A 24405-nucleotide genomic window follows, 5' to 3' on the forward strand; every position below is an offset into this window, starting at 1 on the left:
TACCTCTGATAAATGCACTCGCTGTCAATATACATTGAATTATACCAAGAGAATGAGTGAATATAAAGCATTGTTTTCATGCACACTGTCATGCCCATATTGTCAGTGCACACAGCTCAAAAAAAAAGTCTCCCCTTCCTCCTAGTTCTGTTGAAAAATTATCAGACACTGGGTCCACAAAAGTAGACAGAATGAGGTCTATTACTCTCTAATAAATGGTACAAATCCCATGGTGTTTTTCTTCAGTTATTACTGAAGCTTTTTTATTTGTAGATATACCCTATAAGAATTGAGTATATATTTTCAAAATTTGGCCTTGTACATTTACTAAGAAGACAATTTTATTCAGTGAACTGTTTTCTGTGCCAAAGCAGTTCAGCACAATGATTTTGTCCTTAATTATCTGCTAATACCACTCCTTATCATAAAAATAGACATTTGGAATGAATATGTCTGATGGCTACAGAAAGATGACTTGTACAATACCCATGAAAATATATTCTTGGAAGCCTAAGGAGCAAAAGGGCTGATTATTTCAGCTCCACTTTCCGTAAATCGAAATGAACAAAAGATAATTGGAATAAATTAATGTCTGTCACTACACTGCTGTAAAATGTTTCAAAAGCAGTATTAAATGAACTCACTGTAATGGGGTAACTCTAACTTTTTAGATGTTTTAATCTTTTAAAAGTATTATAAATGTCATAGAGTTACCTGACCTAACAAGTGGAAGAATGAGCAATCAACTCACTGGTGAGACGGCTCAGTGTCTGAATAGAGTTAACATTTTCTCAGTTTGTGTTTTTTCTCTCTTTTGTGTCTCTGTTGTGTATGGTAATAAGGGAAGCAGTCTTTCTAAAATTGCACTTATTCATTTGTACAAAACAGTCCAAAAACTAAGCTTCTCTTTAAGAGGTAATTGGAATGTACTGCCAATGCATTCCTGTGAACCTTCTTAAATGAAACCCATGTGGGGAAGTGATTCAATAAATTCACATTTCATTCCAGAGTTTAAGCCCCTACAGAGATGTGAAGTAGCTGACATAGAAAGAGCATTTTCTGTATTTCCATGCAATTAAGCAAACAGAAAATATTATTTTTTGCTTCAAACCCCCTACATAATCAGAAAAAAACTTTCTATTCAGTGGTTTGCAAGTGAAACAATGGAAGTGATAAATACTGAGTCAACTGTAAACAAAAACATGAACAGAAGAGGTAGATTTAATTTAGGGGTTGATTTTTTCACATAGACAATATGATTTAGTGCAAAGATGGAGGGAATTTATTATTTTACAAATTTAGTTAACAATGCATATTAGAGGAGCATAATCTTTGAGACAGTCATCAAGTTAAAAACATATAAAGTGCTACTGGGAAGATAGGGAAACAGCTTGAAAGCTTGAGGAATCAGAGAAAGCTCAGTAGTACCAGGGCAAGCAGAGATCTGAAAAGTTCTCTGCAATTTCTAGTAATGATTGTAGAATCTGTCAATGAATCCTACATAGTGGCACAGCACACAAAGGAGGTCCAATTGAGTTAGGGGTTCATTCTGCAATCTCCCAATCTGTTGTAGTGAGAGTAGTGCTAAATGGAAACCTTATAATCATTCTTTTCCCTCTCTGTGTATTTGCCTCCCAAAAGAAGGACCCTTCTAGTCCATAAATGTGTTGTTTTGAAAAAGAAACTCATAGGATCTTTTGGGAAAGATAGAGAGGAGACACTAAAAAATCTTTTTCTGCATATTTTTTCGCTTTAATAGTGGAATTTAGAGCATCTTTGTTCCAGAGGGAATATGGAGAATGAGAGATTCAGCTCAAAGAGTTTTAAAGCATTGCAACTTAATTTGTCCAAAGACCACCACTGGCAACAGCAACAACTGTTGAAATAAATGCCTTTTTGAAAATGGCAGGTACTCTTCAGTGTGTCAAACCTATACTCTTTAGTTCAGTCCCTCTCTGTTCACATATCCCCACCCAAAAAGCTAGGAGTCCATAAATGTAGCCACGGGATATCTTTAAACTAGGGAAATCTCAGTCCTTTAGGTAAGATATACCATGTGTCCAAATTAACACTTCACCTGTATCCTGCTTCATCTTTACTCCTATATTCTAACTCAAAAGGACCAGTGTTTGCAGACTTTAAAATGTGCTAGGCAGTTAGGATTCCCAACAGTGCCTGTCGGTGAGCACCTACTGAAATGATGAAGTAACTGCCATCACTCCACAAATGCATTTAAGATTTGCTGTCACTGAAATGATGTTCTGAGGCATATATAACATTTTTTAAACCAGGGCATTTTGGATTTCATGAAGAAAATATTTTTAAAGTTCATTTTCAGTTCATTATTATGAAATTTAATTAATAATTAATTGCACATTTAAATGTAGCTAATATAAAGTATTTTAATATTTTTATTCCGTGCATTTTTATAATGCACTGAAATCTGTGACTGTTTCTAACCTAGCAAAATATATGTATGTATGCACACATGGACACACACATATATAAAAAATCAATTTGGAAAACTATCCTTTTTCTGGAATCGGTAATTCCACATGCCTTTTCCCATGTCAGCTGACAAAACAATACTGCTTGACCAATTTATTTAATCCATGCCCAAATCTTTTCCTCTTACGTAGCTTGAGTTAAAATTCACAAAGCTCTCAAACAAAAATTCAAGCTGTTAATACAAAAAAAAAGATTGTATCAAAAACCGTTTCCAATTCAGTGTGGCTATTTAGAAATGAGAGTTCCCTTCAAATGTTACATAGCATCAGTAAAAAAAAGAATTCCTTGTGTTCTACTTGTCTTTCTTTATTAGCTCAGAAAATGGCTAGAACCTGGCTTAAATCTAATCAGCTCTAGTACAGCCAATGACAGTTTTGCTAAACTGTAAATGTTTGGGTTTTTTCATACTGTAAGTTTTTTTCCTTTTTTGCAGAAGTCATTACAGAAATACTTACTTTTAGCATAATACCATCTGTCCATCTGAAGTGGCCGAAACATTACTGTAAATAAATGTTGTACCTGTCTCCGAATACCTAGCTGCTTTTAAAAATTCAGCATCTATCAGTGTGTGAAAATACACAAAACAATGAAATGTATAAAAATGTAATCAACTATAAGAGGAAGAGAATCCCTGCAATTATGGCACATAATTTGTTGTACCCAGTGGTTAGAAGTTATTTAGTGCTGCCTTAATTACTCATTGGTTTTCAAAAAAAGCCCCAAATTAAAAACATTCATCCATTAGCTTGGAGGCAATCTTAAAATGATGTAATTAACCATTTTTTGTATGTTTGTTAGTAAACAACCAGAGCACAATTATTTAAAAAAATTGTGCCGAGTCTTGCTTGGATGGAGCTAGTTTTCCTGATAGCAACCAGAATGGTGTTGTGACACTGGAATAGTGTGATCTGTGACACTGGAACAGTGAAATATTGTGCGGGGGGGGGGTGGGGGGTGGAGGGGGGGGGGAGGGGAAATTTTCCATTTGGTATGCAAGAGGGGGGGGGGGGGGGGGGGGGGTGTACGACTAGAGGGAGGCGGGGGGGGGGGGGGGGGGGCGGGGGGGGTGGGGGGGGGGGGGGGGGGGGAGGGGCGGGGGGGGGGGGGGTGGGGGGGGGGGGGGAGGGGGGTGTTTTAGGGGGGGGGAGGGGGGGGGGGGGGCGGGGGGGGGGGGGGGGGGGGAGAACGTTTAGATTGTTGGGAGTTACATTTAAGCTCTCCTTTTTGGTGGTACAACCTATTGGCCTGGTTTAGAAATAGTATTCCCCAACTTAGTATTCCAGTTAAAAAGAAAATAATGAGCTGCTGCTCCCCCCCCCCCCCCCCCCCCCCCCCCCCCCGGTGGGAGACAAAAGGCAGAGATCACGAACTGAGATCAGAAGAATTTACTGGAAACAGTGATGGCATAAGAAAAAGAGCAGTAATAGCAACAATACTAACAATAGAAGTGTACAGAGAGGGTCATTTACATGCAAAAAATGTTCATTGTGGACTCCGGGTGACAATGACGGAGGGGTTCCCTACCCTGCCACACTTTTGTTCCACCGGAAGGCACACCTTTCTTCTTGGAAGCAAGAGTCCCTTACTCACACCTCTGGCAATGATGTAAGGTAGTACCAAATAACATTAGGGGCTTGGCCACGCCCACCCAGTGCAGTGCGCTGCAGCCCAGAATCCCGGGGCTCAAGCAATCCGCTGGGCTCAGCCTGCCTGGTAGCTGGGGCTACAGGTACACGCCACCATGCCCAGCTACTGTAAAAAAATTAACTCTGTCCTGGCTGGAGATAGGACACCTACTTTAAAATTTTTAGTGATCACACGAATCAAAGACTTTAAGAAGACTTCCAAATCTACACAAATGGACTGTTTTGTCTGAGTTCCTTCTATGTGTTCTCAACAGTCGGCATGTAACATGGTGAATAAAATACCCAAACTTCCATCTTAACAGAGCCACTCCAACCAACCCTCACCTCCTGTATTATCTACAAATTAGAACACAATAACTTGCTATGATAATGTTATATTTTTAATTCAAATGTGGTCTCTGATGCTTTTATCTGCACAAAATAATATTAATCATCATTTTCTCATACAAAAAGTATCTTTTTTTTTGGTCTAATATTTTCTTAATTTAGGTCATTATTAAAAAAAAATGGAAGAGAAAGGAATTTTGGTGAAGTTTAGTATTTATTCTTAAAAGTATTCACATATCCCCAGCTATAACAGTATGTGAGCTTCATTTTTACAATGAAGAAAAAAATCTTTTGAGACTGTTTTGACGTATGTAATTTATCACCTTTGTAGTCCCTATCTCTGCCTCATTATTCATTCTGTAGTAGTGCTGACTAGTTCTTTTGACATATATGAATTTGGCTGTGCATTCCATATGACATCTGCTCACCTTGATGTTACCACATTTTCTGAAGTGCCAGATCCTCTTAATCCTATCCTACCTTGTACCGACATTTAGGAGCATCTTTAGAATGTCTTTTGTTCACTGTGTCTGTATAGCTAGCCCTTTCTTTGACTTTTATTGCTTTAAAAATGAAGTGGTTGGTTTTTTTTTATTAAATTGCTAGCTCTCCTTCCCTAGAAGGTACAAGAAAGAAAAACACATTTGCTGCCAATACTAAAAATAAATTTTTGCTGTGCAGGTTCCTTTATGATATAACATGAACATTCTTAGATTCTAAAAATGTAGGAATTAAGATGTTTCCTTTTGTTCTAAAATTTCTTCATTTATTTCTCGCCACCTCTGTTATCATTGGACAACAATTTGCAATAATTAAAAAGTGTATTGTATATATATACATCTTGCAAATGCTCCACAGAAAAATTTCAGAAAATTAGCAGAGTCCTACATCACTAGTACCCTGAAAATTCAGGATTTATCCCTACTCTGTGCAAATATGCACTAAATGTGAGCCAGAAGTCCTGAACTCTGTCGACATGTTAAAACAGGTCAGCTCTTCCTGCAAGATCTAGAAAGAATGACTAAAGAAGTCACCACAGTATCTGGCCAGCTGTGGGGAAATTTTCCTGGTAGTTCTTTACCCATGGGTCATTTAAACATATTCTTTAACATAAATTTGGGGTGACAGTCTGTTTACTTCTCTGGATCTCTAGTGAGGTATAAAATGCTCTGCAAATATAATCTTAAACTGAAATAGAAATGTAATGAAATAAAATTAAAATAAAAGGAAGAAATCATAGAATATGTTAATATGATTTTAAAAGTATTTTAGAGAGTATACTATTTTCATTATGAATGTGAGAAATCAGTTAAGAAATTTTTGCCTTTCTCTTGCAAGCACTTAAATGATTTATCCAGCTAAGTTACAGAAGACAACTTGCATAGAGTCTTTCCCACAAATAATATTTGAAAGATTGTATCCTTGTGATTTTTCCACCCAAGTAGAAACTATCACAATAAGAATGAGAATTTTGTTGGTAACACTTACAATATCATTTGCTTTGGCTCTGCAGTATTTAATTTGTGGTATTCATTTTTCAGCCCAGAACTAATCTTATTAAATATGATCTAGGATAAACTCAGAAACTGAAAGCTTACTAATGCTCAAAAACTATTTATTTTATAATATTCATTCCTATCCCTTTTGCTTATTGTTTAAGAATGGAATTTTTTTACTATTCAAGTTCTGAGCACAAAGCTTAATTTTAGGAGATCCCTTTAATCTAACAAGATATCACTTGTCAGGATTCCTTCAAACCCTTGTAGAAATATTTCTTCCCTTCTGTCTTGCATGGCTGTTCTGAAGTCCTTGATATCCTTACTTTTCAGAATAATGGTCAGTATGTGCTGAGAGAGTAAAAGGAAGAGAGAAAGAAATAATCATTTTAGTATGTTTGTCCATCACTGACTGGAGTCTCAGGCATCCAACTTAATTGTCCTCTCTACACTGAACTCTCCAACTGAGAATGGAAATAGAAAAACCGTGTTCACTTCTATGAAATATATAAAAAGCAATATCAAAACAGAATAAAAACTTCAGAACAAATCTGTGAATATCAATCTTGGAAATCTTGGAATACTTACCTAAAAAGGTCACTTCCCTTTCATTCAGGTCTCTCAGGTGGTGTTCAGCAGTTGTTACCCCCTCTGTGTAGCACAGCAGGCCTTCTGTGGCACTTTCTCTTTTGGATTGAGCCTTTGCAGTGTCCTTCCCTATTCTATTTCAATGCATTTTAGGATCTAATCAGCAATTTTGTCATTACTAAGACCATCTGCTCCCATAGATCTTACAATTGAATATTAAGTTCCTTTCTGAATTAATCTCTGAAGACCTGAATTTATTTGTATCAATATCATTAAGTAAACATATGAAGTATATATGACTAACATTGATTTAGATCTCTGCTGGTATCTATTTTTTATCTCAAAGAGGTATTTCTTAATCCACATCCATAATTAAAAATAAAAATAATATTGATATTATGAAGACTCGTTATATCTATATGTTAATTTTCCTCTTTCATCCCACATATGTTATAAATTTCAAAGAATACCTGTTATTTATAGACAATTTTTTCTTGTAATTGGAAAGATACAGATGAGATGTTTAGTGCACAAGTCTCTAAAAACTCAGAAATCCAAAATTTTCAAAACCAGAACTTCTTCCCAAGCAGCAGTATAACAAAATGGTCAATGTTTTTGGAAAATTAGTTCTGCCATCAAATTCTGTTTTTCATCAGAAATGACCTTTTAAATCATCTAACAGAACTGATAGTGATGATCTTGTTTTACACTAAAATTACTCATTTTGTATGAGTGGCCCGACAACCTTCTGTTCTGTGGTTTTTAATTTTCTTTTTCTTTTTACCAATTCTTCCCCATCCTTATTTCTTAAGACTACTATGTTACTACTTTGCAGGTGCATTATCATAGTCACACAATATTGCTGCAAATGTTATTTTTCTAAGTAACACTTTTAAATATTTCATTTACAATAATTGCGGCAGCTAAATAGGTAAAATGGTGAAGAAGGCAGAAATATTTTCCAGATGTGTGTGTGTGAATGTATATATTCACACCTAAAAACACTTACAAAACCAGAGAATTATCAAAATTTTCTCCAAGATGCAAATATTTCCTCAGATAGGAATATGCTTTGTGCTTACTGCTGTTACATGCAAATACCAAAGAAGAAGTAAAAAAAGCCTTTTCTGATGCAAAAGAAAACTGCGAAGCAAGAGTTCTTAATGTTGTAAAGAGCACCAGGAACAAAATTAGGAAAATAAACTTAGAAGGTCAAAAAGTGTTATAGTACCCAAAAGAAAGGCACCATTTGTGCTGATGACTAATACCTGCTGGGTAAAATCCACTTAGTTTTTTGTTGTCATCCAACACCCATTTTTCAACTGCAAAAATTAAAAAAGGGTCTTTTCTGAGCAACCTGCCAGAAGTGGACTCTAGGCAACAATAATTTTGTAAGTCCTGAGAACAAAACTGTTATACCCTTGCAGTGCTCAGTTTTTGAAATTAGAAACACTTCCACAATTAAAAATGTGGGGTAAATATTCTATTAGAGGTAAATATTTTATTTCTGTTTTATAGTACTGTAATTGTAATAGAAAATGACAATAAAAAGTTGTGTATTTTAAAATCACTTTAAATAAGAAAAAAATAATTTTTGAATGGTATGAATTTAAGCCATCTAAAGTAAAATAAACCAGTGTGAGCAGTCTTCCTTATAATCACCTGTATACAAGTATAAATGAAAGAGTAATTCTAATAAAGCAAACATATTTAACATACAGTGTTGTATGTTAAATACATTAAATTCTTAGAAAATCCTTAGTTGTGCTGGTGGCAAAAACACAAAGTATTGGTGACAGCAATTGTAAAAGTAAACAGTTCTTACAGCAATTTTCCTTTTTTCCTTTCCTTAATTGTTAATATTTCCTTCTCCAGAGCTACTGTGAATAACTTCAACTGAAAAAATATTTGGTATATAACACAGTACTCTTTCAGAATTTTGCTTAAATGGTAGTAGTTTCCCATGTTGGCAGATAAGAAGCTTTTTATAGGATCAAGGTGGTCTCTGAACACTAACACACTGTTCTTGGGCAGTTAATGACATTTACTTTTGAGTTCCGGAAAACTTTTGGTCAGCAGATTTGATAAAATTTTGTAATAATAGAACTTTCTTTTCCTGGGTTGATTTTTGCATAAATTTTGAAAAAAAAATGGGTCTAATGCATAGAATGTAGAGTGGCTTTAAGCACAATTTTTATTCACTCAGGATAACATGGACAGCATTTAGGATTTTTTTATTTAGTTCATAAATTTTCTCTTTTGTATGACAATAGTACTGTTTGTTTCTTGTACAGATAATTTTGATTGTAGCTCATTTCAATCTTGTTTCTTTGCTTTTTGTTTTTGAGAACAAAAATAATTTTCCTGAAGCGTTTGACTTCAGATTTTAAAAAATATCTACTGACTTCATGGGGGTAACCTCTAGGTGCATGGCCAAGAACATAAAGGAAAGGGGACATCAGTTTTTACATCATCATCATCATCATTTTCTATGCTGTTGATCTTTCTGAACTCAAGAATAAATACAGTTTTATGATAATACATTCATTAAAAGTAAAATGAAATTTATCCTCATTTCTAGGTAAAATTTTCCTGAGCTTTCCTCTTTTTTGTCTTTTTAACCAGTCCTTAGATATTTCTTCTTTTATGGTGAATGCAGTTGCAGTGGTAAGCAATATATATGGCTTGTCTATATAGCATAGGGGAGGGCAGGTTGTTAATTTGCCTCTTGTTGGCAGCTCCACATTAGCATTTTGCTTGGCTATTCTTTGTGCATAGGAGATGCAAAGTAACTTGCTCTATCTGAAGAGTGGAAAAAATGATACCTTGCTAAAACAATTTTGGAGTAGCAGTGCCAGAATTCATATGATTTGGGCACTTTGTATGGATATATCCAGTTAATTATTAATTCATCCTTTAATTGGCTAGAGCTTCCCATCAAAGTAAGATTGCATCTCTACTATTTTTTTTTAGATATAGGTCTCAGTCTTATCCTTCAGTCTGAAGAATTGTTGAAGATGTAGTATTGTTACAGGATAAATTGAAAGGTTTTCAAATGCAGCAAAAGGTTTTCAAATGCAGCAAATGAACACAAATTTTGTTTATAGAGGACTGGTCTAAGTCCTGCCTTGAGTTTCTTCTACATGATTTTTTTCTCTTATGATCTTTGCTTTAGTATGCTTTAAACAATAATCTAGTATATTATAAAGAATAATCACTGTATTATAAAGACAATAAATAAAGGTAAGACAATTTGGGCCTGACTGTGGTATAATTAATTCAAATAATTGTGTCTCAATAGGCTTGACTTTCTTCCTGTGTTATCCCTGTGGGACTCCTGCTTTAGAATGGGAAAAATTGTGTAACATAGGAGGTGTGCAATTCCCTTGCACAGCTTTCATAGTTCCTGTCCACAGAAGCACTTAAAAAAATATTCTTTGAAAAACAGGAAATTTCCTAAACTTTTAAAATCCGTACATATAGCAGGGTTACTAGCCACATTCCATTATATTTAGTATTTCTTGAAAAATATTTGTTATCATTTGCAAATTTAGCATCTGAATCTGATTCCATCTGGATATTTTGTAGTAACTATGGTGTTAGTTCTAATAGACTATGTCAAATATTTTGATAATAACATGACAATACAGTTCACTAAGATACTGTAATAAACGAAGTTGTTTTTGGAAAAGTCACATATAAGGTTTGCATGCACTTCTTAGAGCTCTGCAAAACCCTAAGAAGATGAAAATGAAAGGCAGTCTCTGAAGAGTTTTCATTTGTCTGTTTGATGACTCTCTAGCCTTGAGAAAATATTGAAGTTGATTGTTATGGCTGGAAAAATACACCTTTTGTGGAAAACAAAGTGAATTAATGGATTTCTGTTAAAGCTATCCTTTGAGAGCTGTGAAAACCATCTTCAGAGATCCCTGAAAATTCTGGAGGGACATCTCTGCTTTTAGGATTGTTTTGCTTGGAAACTTATATAACATTCTTCTCTCTATCCAGGCACTTGCAATAGTGCTAGCTGTTCCTCTAAGCTGTCATTTTAATATCTAACCACTAAGGGCAGGTTTAATAGCCTTTATAGCTATATGATACCTGAACTTATTATAATGGTTCAGAGAAACAGTCACATTTAAAACATAATTGTAGCTCTTAGTCATATCTTGATATAGTGTCAGTCATTTAAACTTCAATTTTCAAAATCTATGCAAAGTTTTATAAGACTATATTTGGATGTTTTCATGCCAATGGGATGCTTATGGTTAGTGTGGTGTTCCGATTGCGGGCACCTAGATTTAGGTGTGAAAATGCAGTGTACCCATGGGCATAAGCTGCCTGTCTTCTGCTATAATGAAGATCTAGTCTATACAGATAATGGAGTTTGGAAGGCAATTTTTTTCATCCTCTGGTGACAAAAATACGGGTCTCTGGTACCGATCATCTTAGCAAACCCTTTGAACTCTGTTGACTGTATGGACTAGATTTCTGCTGTCAAAAAAAGCAACTTAGATGTTTAACTCATATGCAGACATGCATAGTTATGAATAGAAAGGTAGGTGTCTACAGGAAAGAAATATTACCTTAGAGAGTGATTTTTGTAGTGAGGAGTTGTGGTGAGGCTTTACAGTCGTGATGGCAATTCTTCAAGCTCCTAATTGACTCCTGATATGATCGAAGAGGAGGGAAGCAGCTGTGTTTAAATAGCACCACAGAAATATGTGTTTTCTTGTTTATTCCAAAGCAGAAGGCAGTAAATATAAACAAATTTATATGTTTATCTACTCTGGAAGAGATACAGTTAAAAGATGTATTGGTTTTGTAATTGTTTTAATTCCTGGTTCATATATCAATTTTTAATAAACCACTGAAAAGACTAGAATATAAAAATAGAGTATATAAAATTAAACTGGCCATTTCATCAGCATGCTCATTTTGTATATGCACTTAGTCTCAAATACACATTTCTTAATTTTAAGAACTAGGTAAGTCACTAAAGATTTCAGTAAAATTTCTGTCTTTCAGGTTGACTTACCACTACCAATACATTCTACCAGTAATGTTGAAATCTAGCTTCTTTTTATAGAACAAACCCACAAAAAAAAGAGCAGGAAGCTGTACATATTTTAAATTGGTTAATCACATTCAAAGCATTTTTGGTATAGATAGAAAGAGCAATGATGTAAGAGATATATAAGAACAGTAATGTATTTGAGAGGAAAAATATATTTGTTCCCCAAAATCAAAATATTCCCATTGAGCTATGCAACACTCAAAGCTACTTAGGCTGAACAGACTTGATAAAAAACTTGACAGGAATTTTATATAAAACCAACATTACTTTCTCAAATAACTAATATAATAAACTAATAAACTAATAACATAATAAACTATTTTTTTATATTAACAGGGAGTTTCAATCTGGTTTGAAAGTAGCTCACCACCTTAGAGGACAGTGATTGAATAATTTATTTTGCACAGTGAAAGGGAGCCAGTTATAAAAATCTTGAAGTGGTATGATAATCTGCACTTTCAAGCTTTTTCATAAGAGAAAGTTGTATAGCATGTAAGGAAAAAAAAATTTGTTTTTATCCTTTATACCTGTCACAAATAATGGAACTTAAGGTGATGGAAATTTTGTGGGGAAAAAAATATGAAAATTAGATATGAAAAGCTGGAGGAGAGTAAGACTTGTAAAAACTGGTAATGTGGATGTCTAACAATAATACCTAGTAAGATTTCCAAAATTAATATATGAGTTTGATGTTAGTGTCTCATGTCATAAGTTACTTCTCAGTGATGGGCAAGTACCTGTGAGCACGTTATTCCACTTGTTGAAAGATTTCCCCTAGTTTGAGACATTTGATATTCTGGTGAGCGAGAGGAGGAGTTTTGGTATAGCATTAATCTTACTTGTTCTATGGATTACTTTTTCAGTTTGACAATGAGAGTTTTCAGGTTAATAGTTTGGCAGTTAGTTTTGTAGTTAGGGAATTAGGATAGTGGTAATTATGACAACTCTTTTGGGAAAAGAATGATGCAATTCCTAGGCTTACTGTTCCTTCTTGTGTTACATACAAGCTTACAGTCCTATAAAACTAGGAACAAAATCCCATATTTTAAATACTTTTGAAGTGCTTTAAAAATAGTTTAAAAATCTACCCTTGAATTAATTTTGTGACACAATAACAAAAGTAATAATTTCTAACATGTTGTTAACTTCATCACTGTGATTATACTACTCTTAAATATGTGAGCATGTTTTATCATTAAAATTAGAAAAATAAGTCAGTCATCCATATGAGATGCACCTTTTTTTTTTAATGTATTTTGCAATTAATGACTTTTAGGATATTTTTTCCTGTCTCTTTTAAATTGGTTTGGACAGTTTCTTTAGTTTCCCTGTGTCTGGGTACTGTAAAGCTCATTTTGTAAAACTAATGACTCCCTGTGGTGTTTTATCCCCAGACAGCAGCTGAGTCCCCACCTAGCAAGAGCAACAGGTACTTTGGAAGAAATTTTGTTGTTGAACATAATGTTACATAGCATGGCTATCCTTTGGGTAGCCAGCTGTGTCACCTCTCAAACTCTTCCAAATCCCCAGCTGACTTGTGGAGAAGGCAGAGTAAGAAACAGGGAAGGCCTTGATTCTGTTGAGCCAACAATGCTCGACAGTAGCTAAAACATTAGTGGGTTATTGACACTTTTTTTTTTTTCCAAATTTACAGCACCATACAGGTTGGTATGACAAATTTAAATTCATCCCAGCCAAATTCTTCATACTACTCTTACAGAAAGTGCTATAGAGTTGATGAGTATTATTATTCCTATTTCTCTTAACTGTTTGTCACAACATATGGTTGAAAATACTGAAAATCTGGAATTAAAATCTTTATTATTTATTCATATGGAATAAGTGAAGAAAGAAACAATCACAGATTTCACAGTTCTAGCATTTACTCCAATTGGAGTGATATGGCCCCAATGTACAGATTCTCACTTGCATTAGCTGCAAAATAAATTATTGGAAATGTGATGATTTGCTCTCAAGTCTGTCAGGCTTACGTTACACATGATTCCAATGTGCACTGTGACAAACACCTTCATGTGCTGTCTGATATTGTGCATGATTTCACTGCATAGAAGAGACATGAGGGTTGAAATTCTCATAAATATTAATCAGGGATTAATGAACGGTGGGAGGCTTCTACATATCAGTCTATAGGAGAGGAAACTTTGCATTAAATATTCCATCAACTATCTATAAAACATTCAGGAAAAGTGAAGGTAACCTCAACTATCACTTGTTATTTTGCAACAGCCTAATCATAAAAAGCAGGCTAGCTGGACACAGGTGACAGACACAATTTCATCACATGATTATGAATGGCTGTATTTTTTTAATCCTTTTAGGTAGCCAAGTGCTTTAGAAAGTTACAATATTATGGTAACTTAAAGTTGGGTTCAGCTGCCTATAGAACACAGAGTAGTAGTGCACACTTCTTTACTCAGATTTAATAAGTTTGCTTTACTTTGAATGGAAAAATGAAAGCTCAGCACATGTACTTACTGATTTGGTTTACACAAAACTCCTTCTAGTACCAATTTTGTAAAAGTGTCCCTATTTTACTGGGTCTATAGACACCCCTGGAGGACAACATTTTCTTACCCTTTTTTGTCACATACAGCTTTTTTGCATCCCCCAGACTACTAACCTGAGCAATCCAAAACTGTCATCTTGGTGTATTGCAATACTGTTTTCTGACAGATTTCCAAAGTATTTTTTTTTCTTACAGTTGCTTTTGCCTCTTCATCAGAAAGATGAAGGCCAGTCTGGTAATGACAGTTAATAATCTGACACTGACATTCTGAGAAGGTTCTTAATACTACCCAGGAGGAAGTACAGACAGATTCACCTGTTGGTTAGAAGGCAGCAATTAGGTTATTGGACACTGGGCTAAAATTTACTTGCAACTCATCACTGCTGTGTATAAACAAGTAACTCTTTTGAAGCAGGTCTCCATGATCTATCACTGTTCCTCCAACCTATCCACTATGATATTCTACATTTAGATCAATAAAACTTAAAAGAACGACCATCCCAGCCTTAGAACATCTTTCATCCCAAGTGAAATTATAGCTGTTACAGTTGTATAGTTATAACATTACAAGAAATTCACAAACTTCCTGAATTAAGAGACTGACGTGTTGTCAAGGGGATGTTTGTTTTAAAAATATGTGTGTGTGCGTGAAAGATCAGTATTTTTCAAATTATGAATATGTCCTGTGAGAAATTTAAAATTAGTTAAGACCATAAAAAGAGTAAGATAAGTTTTAAAAACCAGCTCCTTACAGTAGATAGAAAAGTGGTGTCACAACCTCAGGCCTGCAGAAAGACAGATTCCTCTGCATACTACTCGTGAGTGTGCATTGTGTGTGCGCGCGTGTGTGGGGCTGTGTGTGTGAAATAAGGTATTGTATCAAAACACAATTATTTCATTATATTTGAAACATGTGGCTGCTTAAAATCTCAGCAAATGAATGAGTAGCATAAGATTAAAATCTACTGTACTTATGCAATTTTGGTTGCATGAGCAAAGCCAAAAAATTGGTCTTTCATATATTCACAAGCTAGAAAAGACCATGAGAACATTTTGTCTGACTTTTTTTCTATACTGTAGATTTTAAACATTTCAAATAGTCATCAAGAGATTCAGGTAATAAATCTAATACTTCCTAATCTACATCTACTTTGATAGTAGATATTAGCATAGTCTTTACCAAGAGATTCCCACCACAGAAAATTAATCGCCTCTCTGGTAGTTTGTTGCAATGGTTTATTGTCCCCATTGCTAGAAAAAATTGCATATTCCTAATTTAAATTTATCTGGTTTCAGTCTGCAGTCATTATTATACTGAATTCAGACTTTTGAATAAAATAATTGTCTCCATTCCTCAAATAATTTTCACATTTTTCCTTGCCTCTGATTTTTTAATATTCCTTTTTAAAAGGGCAGAAATGAAATTATATTAAGCATTCTTAGTCTCATCTCCCCAATATAGAATACAGATATGAGTCTGTTACATTATTCTTACTCATCTCTCTCTGTATATACGTCCAAGGACTTTACAAAGGCTTTAGGGTCTTCAATTTTTTGTCTCATTAGACTCAGATTTTATATTGACCTGTGTGTCTGCTATGATCCTTAAATCCTTTCAGAGTCACTACTTTTTAGGATATTATTCTATATGCATGTCCTGTATTCCTCACTCACGTGTCAAGTTGCTCAGCTTTACACTTGGCTACCTTTGAACACATTTGCTTAAATGAGCAACTGACTATAATAATGATTTTTCTGTCATTATGTGTATCCTTAGTGTCATGGACAGGTATTTACTTTGAAATCATCAATGAAAATTTTGTGGCGTATCAGTATTTTTACCAAACAGAAGCAAAAGTGCCCTGCAAAATGATGATTCTCCATTGACAACTACATTTTATTGCAAAGAAATTATTTTTCCTTCAGGTATCAGTTTTTATTCCAAGAAAGGTATTCCCTCCTGATATTAAGTTACCTTTAGATGGTTTTCTAATAAAAAAATTAAATTAGTTTTGTCTCACAAAGTTCATTTTTTCATAAACGTATGTTGGCTGTATTATATTCATGATTTCATCTTCATATCATCTATTTTATTATTTCCCTTGGATATGCATCAAGCTATTCAGCATAGCTGGGATACCTGACTTTGTCTTATGAGAATTGCAACAACCCATTTTTAAGACTTTCCAAATTTTTCTTTTATTCTGAGATTTATTAAAATGTTAACAGCTAGTCAACTCTTTCAAAATTATTTGGAAGAAATTATCTAACCTGACAGATATATATTCCTATAAAAACCTGTTTATCACCTTCCTCAGTTGCTAGTGGCTTGGAAAATACTTTCTCATCTTTAAGTAACAAATATATATTTTCTAATTCTTTGTTGTGTTGTTTTTTTTTTTTTTTAACTATACCAGACATGGAATTCTCAGCTTTCCTTATCAGTTTTCTTCACTTCCCCTTTTCCCTTCTGTATCTTCCTTCCAAAACTTCATTACTTTTTCCATCCTTACGCCTCTGCCTAGCAATTCTCAGAGACTAAGAATCAGTCACAGAAACCTCACAGGCACATGAACAGACCTCTCTTAATTTGTTCAGCTTCTCAAAACTCCAGCCACACATCTCTCACTGAGGCAGGCAGACAAACATATCAAACACACAGCTTGCCAAATCCCTTTACATCCAAGAAGACTGGCAGCCTTGAAACGATTTTTTCCCCACTTCTTTTTATCTGTATTGTTGGGTTGTTTGGGTATTTACACTTCTGTCCAGCTTTACTGAATTTTAATTGGAGCACAGAAATGTTATAGGTAGCATGACAACCAAGAAAGGATTGTTTAAACAGTAGTATTGAAAAAAATCCTATTTTTTCTAATGAGTTTTAATAAATTCCTTTTGGGCAGCCATACATCTGGTTTTGGGAAGGGTAACACCTTTGTGAAGGTTTACCGACTTCATGCTTTGCCTTTTCTCTCACAACCAGGTCCAAAATTCTGTCTATTTTTAATATTCAAAAATTTATTTTGACAGGGTGATTTCCTATGCTCTTATTCGAAATTTTATATTTTTGGTTTATGTGCTTTCTTACATGTCTTTTTCGTACCTCAGTTGCAATGGTACCCTGTAGTGTGACAGGCTAGAAACCATGTAGGGCCTTAGCTAACCTGTATTTTCACCCAGACCTTGTCAGTGGATCATTATACAGCCTTAGGCCAGTCATTCAGCTTTCTTTACTTGCTATAATATCTGTACAGTGCTTTGAAATCAGTAAGAAAAACTGCTACTTAAATTCAATGTATTATTCTGCTCACATAGGTTATCTTCTAGTGTACTCCGCTCCAAAAGCATTACCTTCTAGGTTAACCTTACATCTGTGTCCAAAATAGTGACTTTTTAAAGCTTGAACTAGAAAACATTCTAAAGCTAAAGATGTTTTGTGTGTTAATGTTATAAGAAAGTGGAATTATATTTTTTCAGGGGTAGAGAAGTCGATACTTTAAGGAAGGAAGGGAGAACATATCTCACAAACCCCTGTTTCCCATTCAGACCCAAGTAGAAAGCAAAAAATAGCATGGATAGCTGTAAATAATTGTAAGTGTACAAAGTTGAAAAGAAACAACCACAGGAAAAAAAAATATATTAGACTTACTCCTTGCACAATTTAAAATACATTGTAAATGGGTGTTCAGGTATAACTGATTATCAGAACATATATTATTAGCTGCTGCAGCATATAAAATCAAGTTTCTTAATAGCTTCAGAGCAAGGGGCAGTAGACCTCCTAAGTGCAATAAATACAGCATCAAGATAAGATAGTCAGAATCTTGAAGCCAGTTTCAATTAAACTCAATTACCAAAGCTGAAGTGACTGTTTACATCGCAGGAACAATCTGCCCAAGATACTGTAAGCTTCTTACTTGTGGCCTTTTGAACTGTGAACTAAATGTTACAAAGAGATGGACAAAGCTGCATAAGAAACCATAATGCTTAGGGAAGTTTTGATCAAAATGCTTGAGACAGGATATGTTATCAGCTGATTTATTTGCTGATTAGATCTACAATAAGAATGTGATTAATCATAGGGATCTGGAGTCCCATGCTGTGGACAAGCATCCTTTATTTTAAAATCTGCCTGTGCTAGTCAGAAGGTTTATACCCACATTCTTCTGTGACTCCTAAACTATTTCATTCACATCAAGTAGGTTATTAAAAAAAATTTAGAGCATTTAAATGATTTCACAGTTACTAGATTCATCTTAATGACATGCATTGTGGAATGCTTATGCAAACCTTTTAACTGGCAGAGTTTAGGGGATTTGTGTGGCAGAAGGTGCCACCAGGTAATGAGAAGCTAAAGAACAAACCAATGACTGTTCTCCTCCGTGGGGAAAGCTAGATGTCAAGTGTGAGTCTTTGCATACCTTCAAGGATGTTACCCTTAGGGAAGGTATACAAGACCCTTTCCTTCACTTCAGAGAACACACTCAGTTCCAGGAATCAAGGGGTTTATGCAATCAAAGTTATCATAAGCTGTGGTTCAGAAACGTGTATGCTAGAAATAACATTTGAGAAGCAAATATTAGTAAATTATGTATTCCTCTTGAAATCAATAACATTTGAATGCAAAAATATCACATAAACCTATCACTAACACTGCTTAATCAAATAATAGGCAAGGGAAATTTCTTTGAATCAAATTGATTTAAATCCTTCATTTTAATTATGTTTTGAATCAGCAAGTAAGATTTGCTGATTTAGATAATTGATGCTAATCTTATTTTGCATTTGTATTTTACTTCAGAAAAAAGAGTAATTTTTATGAGCTGGAATAATCTTCGGAAAAAAAAAAAAAGATTGGCAGGCAGCATAAAGATTTCTTTTTCTTTCTTGTCCTGGTGGCATATGATAAATGAAAGTTCTTTTAGGGTTTGAACAGTTTAAAATATATTTTTTTAGATTCTTAAACTTGTTTCGTGGTAGAAAATTATTTAAAATTTTTTAGGTTTTTTTTTAAAGATGACTTGTATTTTCTCTCAAATGGGATAGAAAATAGAGTGCAACTCAAAACATACGGTGAAATTTTAAGTCTTTTTCTTGGTTACATGAAGGTACCATAAAATATAATAGACACATATATACAGTAAAACATATCAAATATATTAAAATGTTAAATGACTGATTCATTACAGAAAACAATTTATAACTATGTTTAATACAGTTACTGAAAACAATAGGCCAAACTTTCAAAAATATATATTTAATCATGTAGATGATGTCTGATGGGATTTTCAAAATCACAGTATTGATTTGACATGTGTTTATGCATATTGAAAAATTTCACTTGGATATAAGTTTGTGTTTTAGTGCCTACATAAGCTAAAAACACCCCTGTGAGAGCCCTTTCTTTCTCTTTTAAATAAGATTTCCTATGCTTTCCCATTACTATATATTGGTACACTGAAAGAGAAAAATAATGTTTTCAAACCTAGTCAGCTTGCCAAACTCAAACAAAAAATATTTTCTCTGTGTTTGCTTCTGAAACTGAGATCAAAACGAAAAAATGTCTATGCTGTGTACTAATATTAAAATAGATTAAATAATATCATAACAGCTGAAAATGAAGTTATTCAGTACTTGTCATCACAATGACCTAAAATTAGATATTTTCCCTTTTTCCTATTGTGAATGTCTGTGGATAGTTCACTGTCTGTGGATAGTTCACTGATTGTTGCTCTACAATGGAGGCTGTTATGTAAAAGATAATCAATAAACCAATTCTATCATCCTTTTGCAGCCACTGCTGGTGTGTAACATTTAACAGTTATTTAACATGGAGACGTTTGAAATGTCAGTGTTGTTTGCTATTTAACATTTTCTCTTACAGGATGATTCTATACATAACACAACACAAGTCTGTTTCTTATAACTGAGAAATGCTTACTAATTAATAATGGAATCAGGAATCAATGACTTCATGGCTACCCAAAAAGATTAAGAAAAAGATGTTAGGTTGTCAAAAAAGCTAAAAAACAGTTTCTGCCTGATGACCCTAGTCTTTCTCTATGGCAGAGCAGCAGACCTCATGAATAGGAAAGTAACAGCAATTGTTATATTGACGTAACTTCCAAAAAGACTCACTCACCCCTTTTCTAACCAAGATGATTGAATCCAGACTACATATATTTATAAGTGGCTGAATAATCAAAGACAAAAATGATCTCACAATCAGCTCAACTTGTAATCACAGGTAGACTTATGTCAGGGGAACTGACAGAACAGTGTTTTGAAACCCTTTTCGCTTGTTATTTTGGTGATTCACTGATTAGTAAATACACTGGGATTGCAAGTATAGTGTGAAAATGTTGTGTTATTGTCAACTTAATTGTTGGAATATTCTATCTGACATAGGGATTTATATCAATAGAATGTGAAAGGTATTTTTAAATTATGTATATAAGCATGCAGCTCCATTCTTAGATCAATGATTCAGAGGAAAATATCAAGAAATGTGCCAAAGGAAAATAGCTTTTTGGGAAAAGTGCTGTGAAAGCTACTTAGATAAGCAAAACTAATATACATGGCTCCATAATATTTAGAATTATGGTTTTTTGCACATATATATATAGTCAAATGGTTGTGCAGTCGGAACTTATACATCAACATTAAAGAATAGTCATATTGTTTATATTTAAAAGGTAATAAACAATCAGTTCTAAGATTTTAAATTTTAACCATATTCTTGTTCAGTGAAAGTTTTTTTTGATGTATGGAAAAACATAAAGGGTCATTTAAATTGTAAGAAATATGATACTTGAATAGTTAGGGGGCATAAACTTAGATCCTTTTATGCTATTCATTTCTACTGAATTAAAATAAGGAAGATTCAGATAATTATCTGAATAAAAATGAGCACTGGGTTAAGCTGATGTTCTCAAGAAAATCAAAGAACTGTATGAAGCAAATTCAAATATTTTGGATGTACTATCTATTGATACTCAGTCTTTTTCTCCTTCCTGGTTTTTGTAAAAGTTAGAAGTGAATAGATATGCTAGGAGTAGTATTTACCTTTTCCCCTATGTCAATAGGAAAGAAGAACTTTTCCAATTAATCAGATAAATAGTTTTTAGACATTTTATTTGATGCACTCTATATTACAAGAACACTAAAAATTAAATATTATAAATTGCTTAATATCTGAAATATCTGAAGCTGACATTTATATAGCAATACACTACTGCACATATTAACTTGTCTCCTTTCCTTATGGAGGCCTTCCTCATTCGTATATTAATGCACACAGTAGATCTAACTTTCTTTGATTTTGTGCTTTTCCTTTCAGGTTTGGATATATTCTTCATAAGGATGAGCCCGTGCTCCAAAAAATTGATCTAGAAACAATGTCGTACATCAAGACAATTAGTTTAAAGGATTATAATTGCATTCCTCAGTCACTGGCTTATACACATCTTGGAGGTTATCTTTTTATCTGCTGTAAGCCTGATACTACTGGGGCTGTCCTACCACAGCTCATAGTGGACAGTGTTACTGATTCCGTGATTGGTTACAATGGCGACGTAACAGGCACACCACATATCTCTCCAGATGGACACTACCTTGTCAGCATTGATGATGCAAAAGGTCTCATGAGGATCCAGTCCATAACGATGAGAGGAGAAATACAGGATGCATTTGACATTCACACTAATTTGCACATATCTGATGTAGCTTTTCAGCCATCATTCACTGAAGCTCATCAATACAACGTCTACTGCAGCTCCAGCACACAAACTGACGTTCTCTTCATGGAGCTCTCCTCTGGCAAGGTTAAGATGGTGAAGAGTCTGAAGGAGCCCATCAAGGCAGGCGAATGGCCTTGGAACAGTAAGAACCGTCTTATAAAAGACAGTGGCCTTTTTGGGCAGTATCTCATGACCCCTTCCAAGGAATCTCTGTTTATCCTGGATGGACGGCTCAATAAGTTAAATTGTGAAATCACTGAAGTTGAGAGAGGAAACACAGTAATTTGGGTTGGAGAAGCATAAGGTTCTGTGTTAGATATTTACTGAATTAATAGTTTTACAGTACACTGAACTTAAATTACACCACTATTCAAATTTACACCATTTTAATTTTAAATTGCAGAACCCTTCCATACCCATTATTTCTTTGACTTGAACACAATTTGAATCAACTTCCACATAAAAGTTACTAAAACAGTGGCTATTTGATAATAGTACTCCTTATCAATTATCAGCTGACATTGTGTTGTTTGACCGAAATTACTAAATACCGAAATCAGAGGTAAGTATAATAAATTATTTTAAAGGAAATAGGAAGAAAAACACCCAAAAAAAGCTTCAGACAATTTAATATGATACTTTGCATTTGTAAATGGAAGACTTTAATATGATTCAAATTTTTGTTTGGTTTGCTTCAGACACAAAATTATAGCTGTTGTACAACCTTTGACTCCTTAAACTGAAATGTTATGTCCTGTTTTGTCCAGTCCACTGTTAAATCTTTTTGTGCCTTGAAGCGAAAGTCTCACAAGAAAGATAAACATAGAAATTATAAAATTTATTCCCACTTTGGCTACGGGATTGCTTCTCATTGGAAGGAAAGTTTTGGTATCAAATTTCTAGTCTCAAGTTGTGGAACATATATGGAGAGAAGAAAAAAAAAAGAGAGAAATTATATTTGCAGTGTTTTCCAATCACTGCATTTTGGAGTTTATTTTTATGGTGAGTCTTAGTTGAAAGAGCTGCTTGCAGAAGCTTAACCTTTTTTTTAGAAAAAAATAGATATTAGATTTTTCAGCTATCACAGGGTTGCATCAGCAAGGGATTTCAGGTCTACTGAAAAGAAATCTCACATCCTTTCAGAGTAAACCACATCCTAAAAACCTGGCATCACAAAGCTTCACTTATATTGTTGAGGAAATTGTTAATTAAAACTAAAGAAAACGCATTTTAAGAAAATGAAAACGCAGAGACTGAAGTCTACAACAAGTAGATAACATTTTTCCTTATTCATTGTACCATTGATCCATATTTTTTAAACCATTTGGTTAGCTCAACAGGTTTTCTATTCTGTGCATCCAATTGGACTAGCGCAAAAAAACCCAAACAACAAAAACTTTGTATCTTTTATAGTTTGTTTACTTAGAATTCTAATATTTACACTGGTTAAATATGTAAATGGAAAAAATAAGTTTCCCAGAAGTAGAGTAACAAATCAATAGGATCAGAAAGCCAGCAGTAAAAAGCTATCCAGACTCAGAGAAATGACTTAGAAGTTTGGGAGTATTTTTATTTTTATTATGTTTTTGCTAAAGAATGCTTATAAGCTCTTAAACTGACCTCCGTTTACTGAAGGCAATCAGAAAAAAAAATATCTTTTTTTAAACAAAATTTTACTCCAATTTAGATTGTGTAAAATTGCTTAGAAATCTGGGATTTTTTAGCATTGTAATCTTGTGTGCATTTATCATCCTGCCCTGTGTGGTACAGTAGATCTCTCTTTAGCTTGAGCAAACCTCCTGGTAGGTAGATTTAACTGAGATAAGAGTTTGCTTACATTTCTAGCTACTGAATCTTTCCTTTTTAACAGCTCTTCTCCATTGTGAACAAACAAGAATCATGTAAACTGTCTGTTACTCACTTAATTGCAGTAGTCTGTCTCATGCATTTTTTGTTCTGTAATTTATACCACGTGAATGTTCTGTATGTAGAAAATGCTTGACAAAAGGAGAATAAACCCCATAAATTTTAAACAGTACTGCCTTTGGTGAATGGTCCAATATAGCCACACTGAAGTGGCAGGTAACAGATTTTATTTGAAAGTGCCTATTATTTATATATATATATATATATTTATGTATAAAAATAGATGTATTTTCACATATATATATTTATATAATAATAAGCAGTGTGGAAAGAAAACTTTTTAGAAAAACTTAACTAACTGGAAAGGTTTCCTTTGGCTGCTGCAAAGAAAAGCTCATCTATTAGCACAAGCTCATCTATTAGCATATCTAAAGCACAAGTACAGGCTGGGAGGAGAAAGTATTGAGACTAGCCTTGGAGAGAAAGGCTTGGGTGTGTTTGTGGATGAAAAGCTCAGTATGACTCATGTGAGCTTCAGCCCAGAAATCCAACTCCATCCTGGGCTGCATCAAAAGAGGCATGACCAGCAGGTCCCTTCCAAGCCTAGCCATTCTATGATTCTATTAATCAA

At 34.2% G+C, this 24405-nt stretch overlaps 1 protein-coding gene across 2 annotated transcripts in view; it reads left to right on the forward strand.

Moving 5' to 3' along the window:
• FSTL5 (follistatin like 5) overlaps window positions 1-23946 on the forward strand; it is a 291901-nt gene extending 267955 nt beyond the window's left edge. For both annotated transcript variants that reach the window (XM_027732811.2, XM_027732809.2), the window contains one exon: window positions 21509-23946. In XM_027732811.2, the coding sequence (XP_027588612.1) occupies window positions 21509-22211 (703 nt within the window). In that variant the 3' untranslated portion in view covers window positions 22212-23946. The remainder of the gene's footprint in view (window positions 1-21508) is intronic.
• The last annotated feature ends 459 nt before the right edge of the window (window positions 23947-24405 follow it).

Source organism: Pipra filicauda, unplaced genomic scaffold (assembly GCF_003945595.2).
Source record: "Pipra filicauda isolate LSUMZ 115617 unplaced genomic scaffold, ASM394559v2 scaffold442_size550402_pilon, whole genome shotgun sequence".
Classification (NCBI taxonomy): domain Eukaryota; kingdom Metazoa; phylum Chordata; class Aves; order Passeriformes; family Pipridae; genus Pipra; species Pipra filicauda.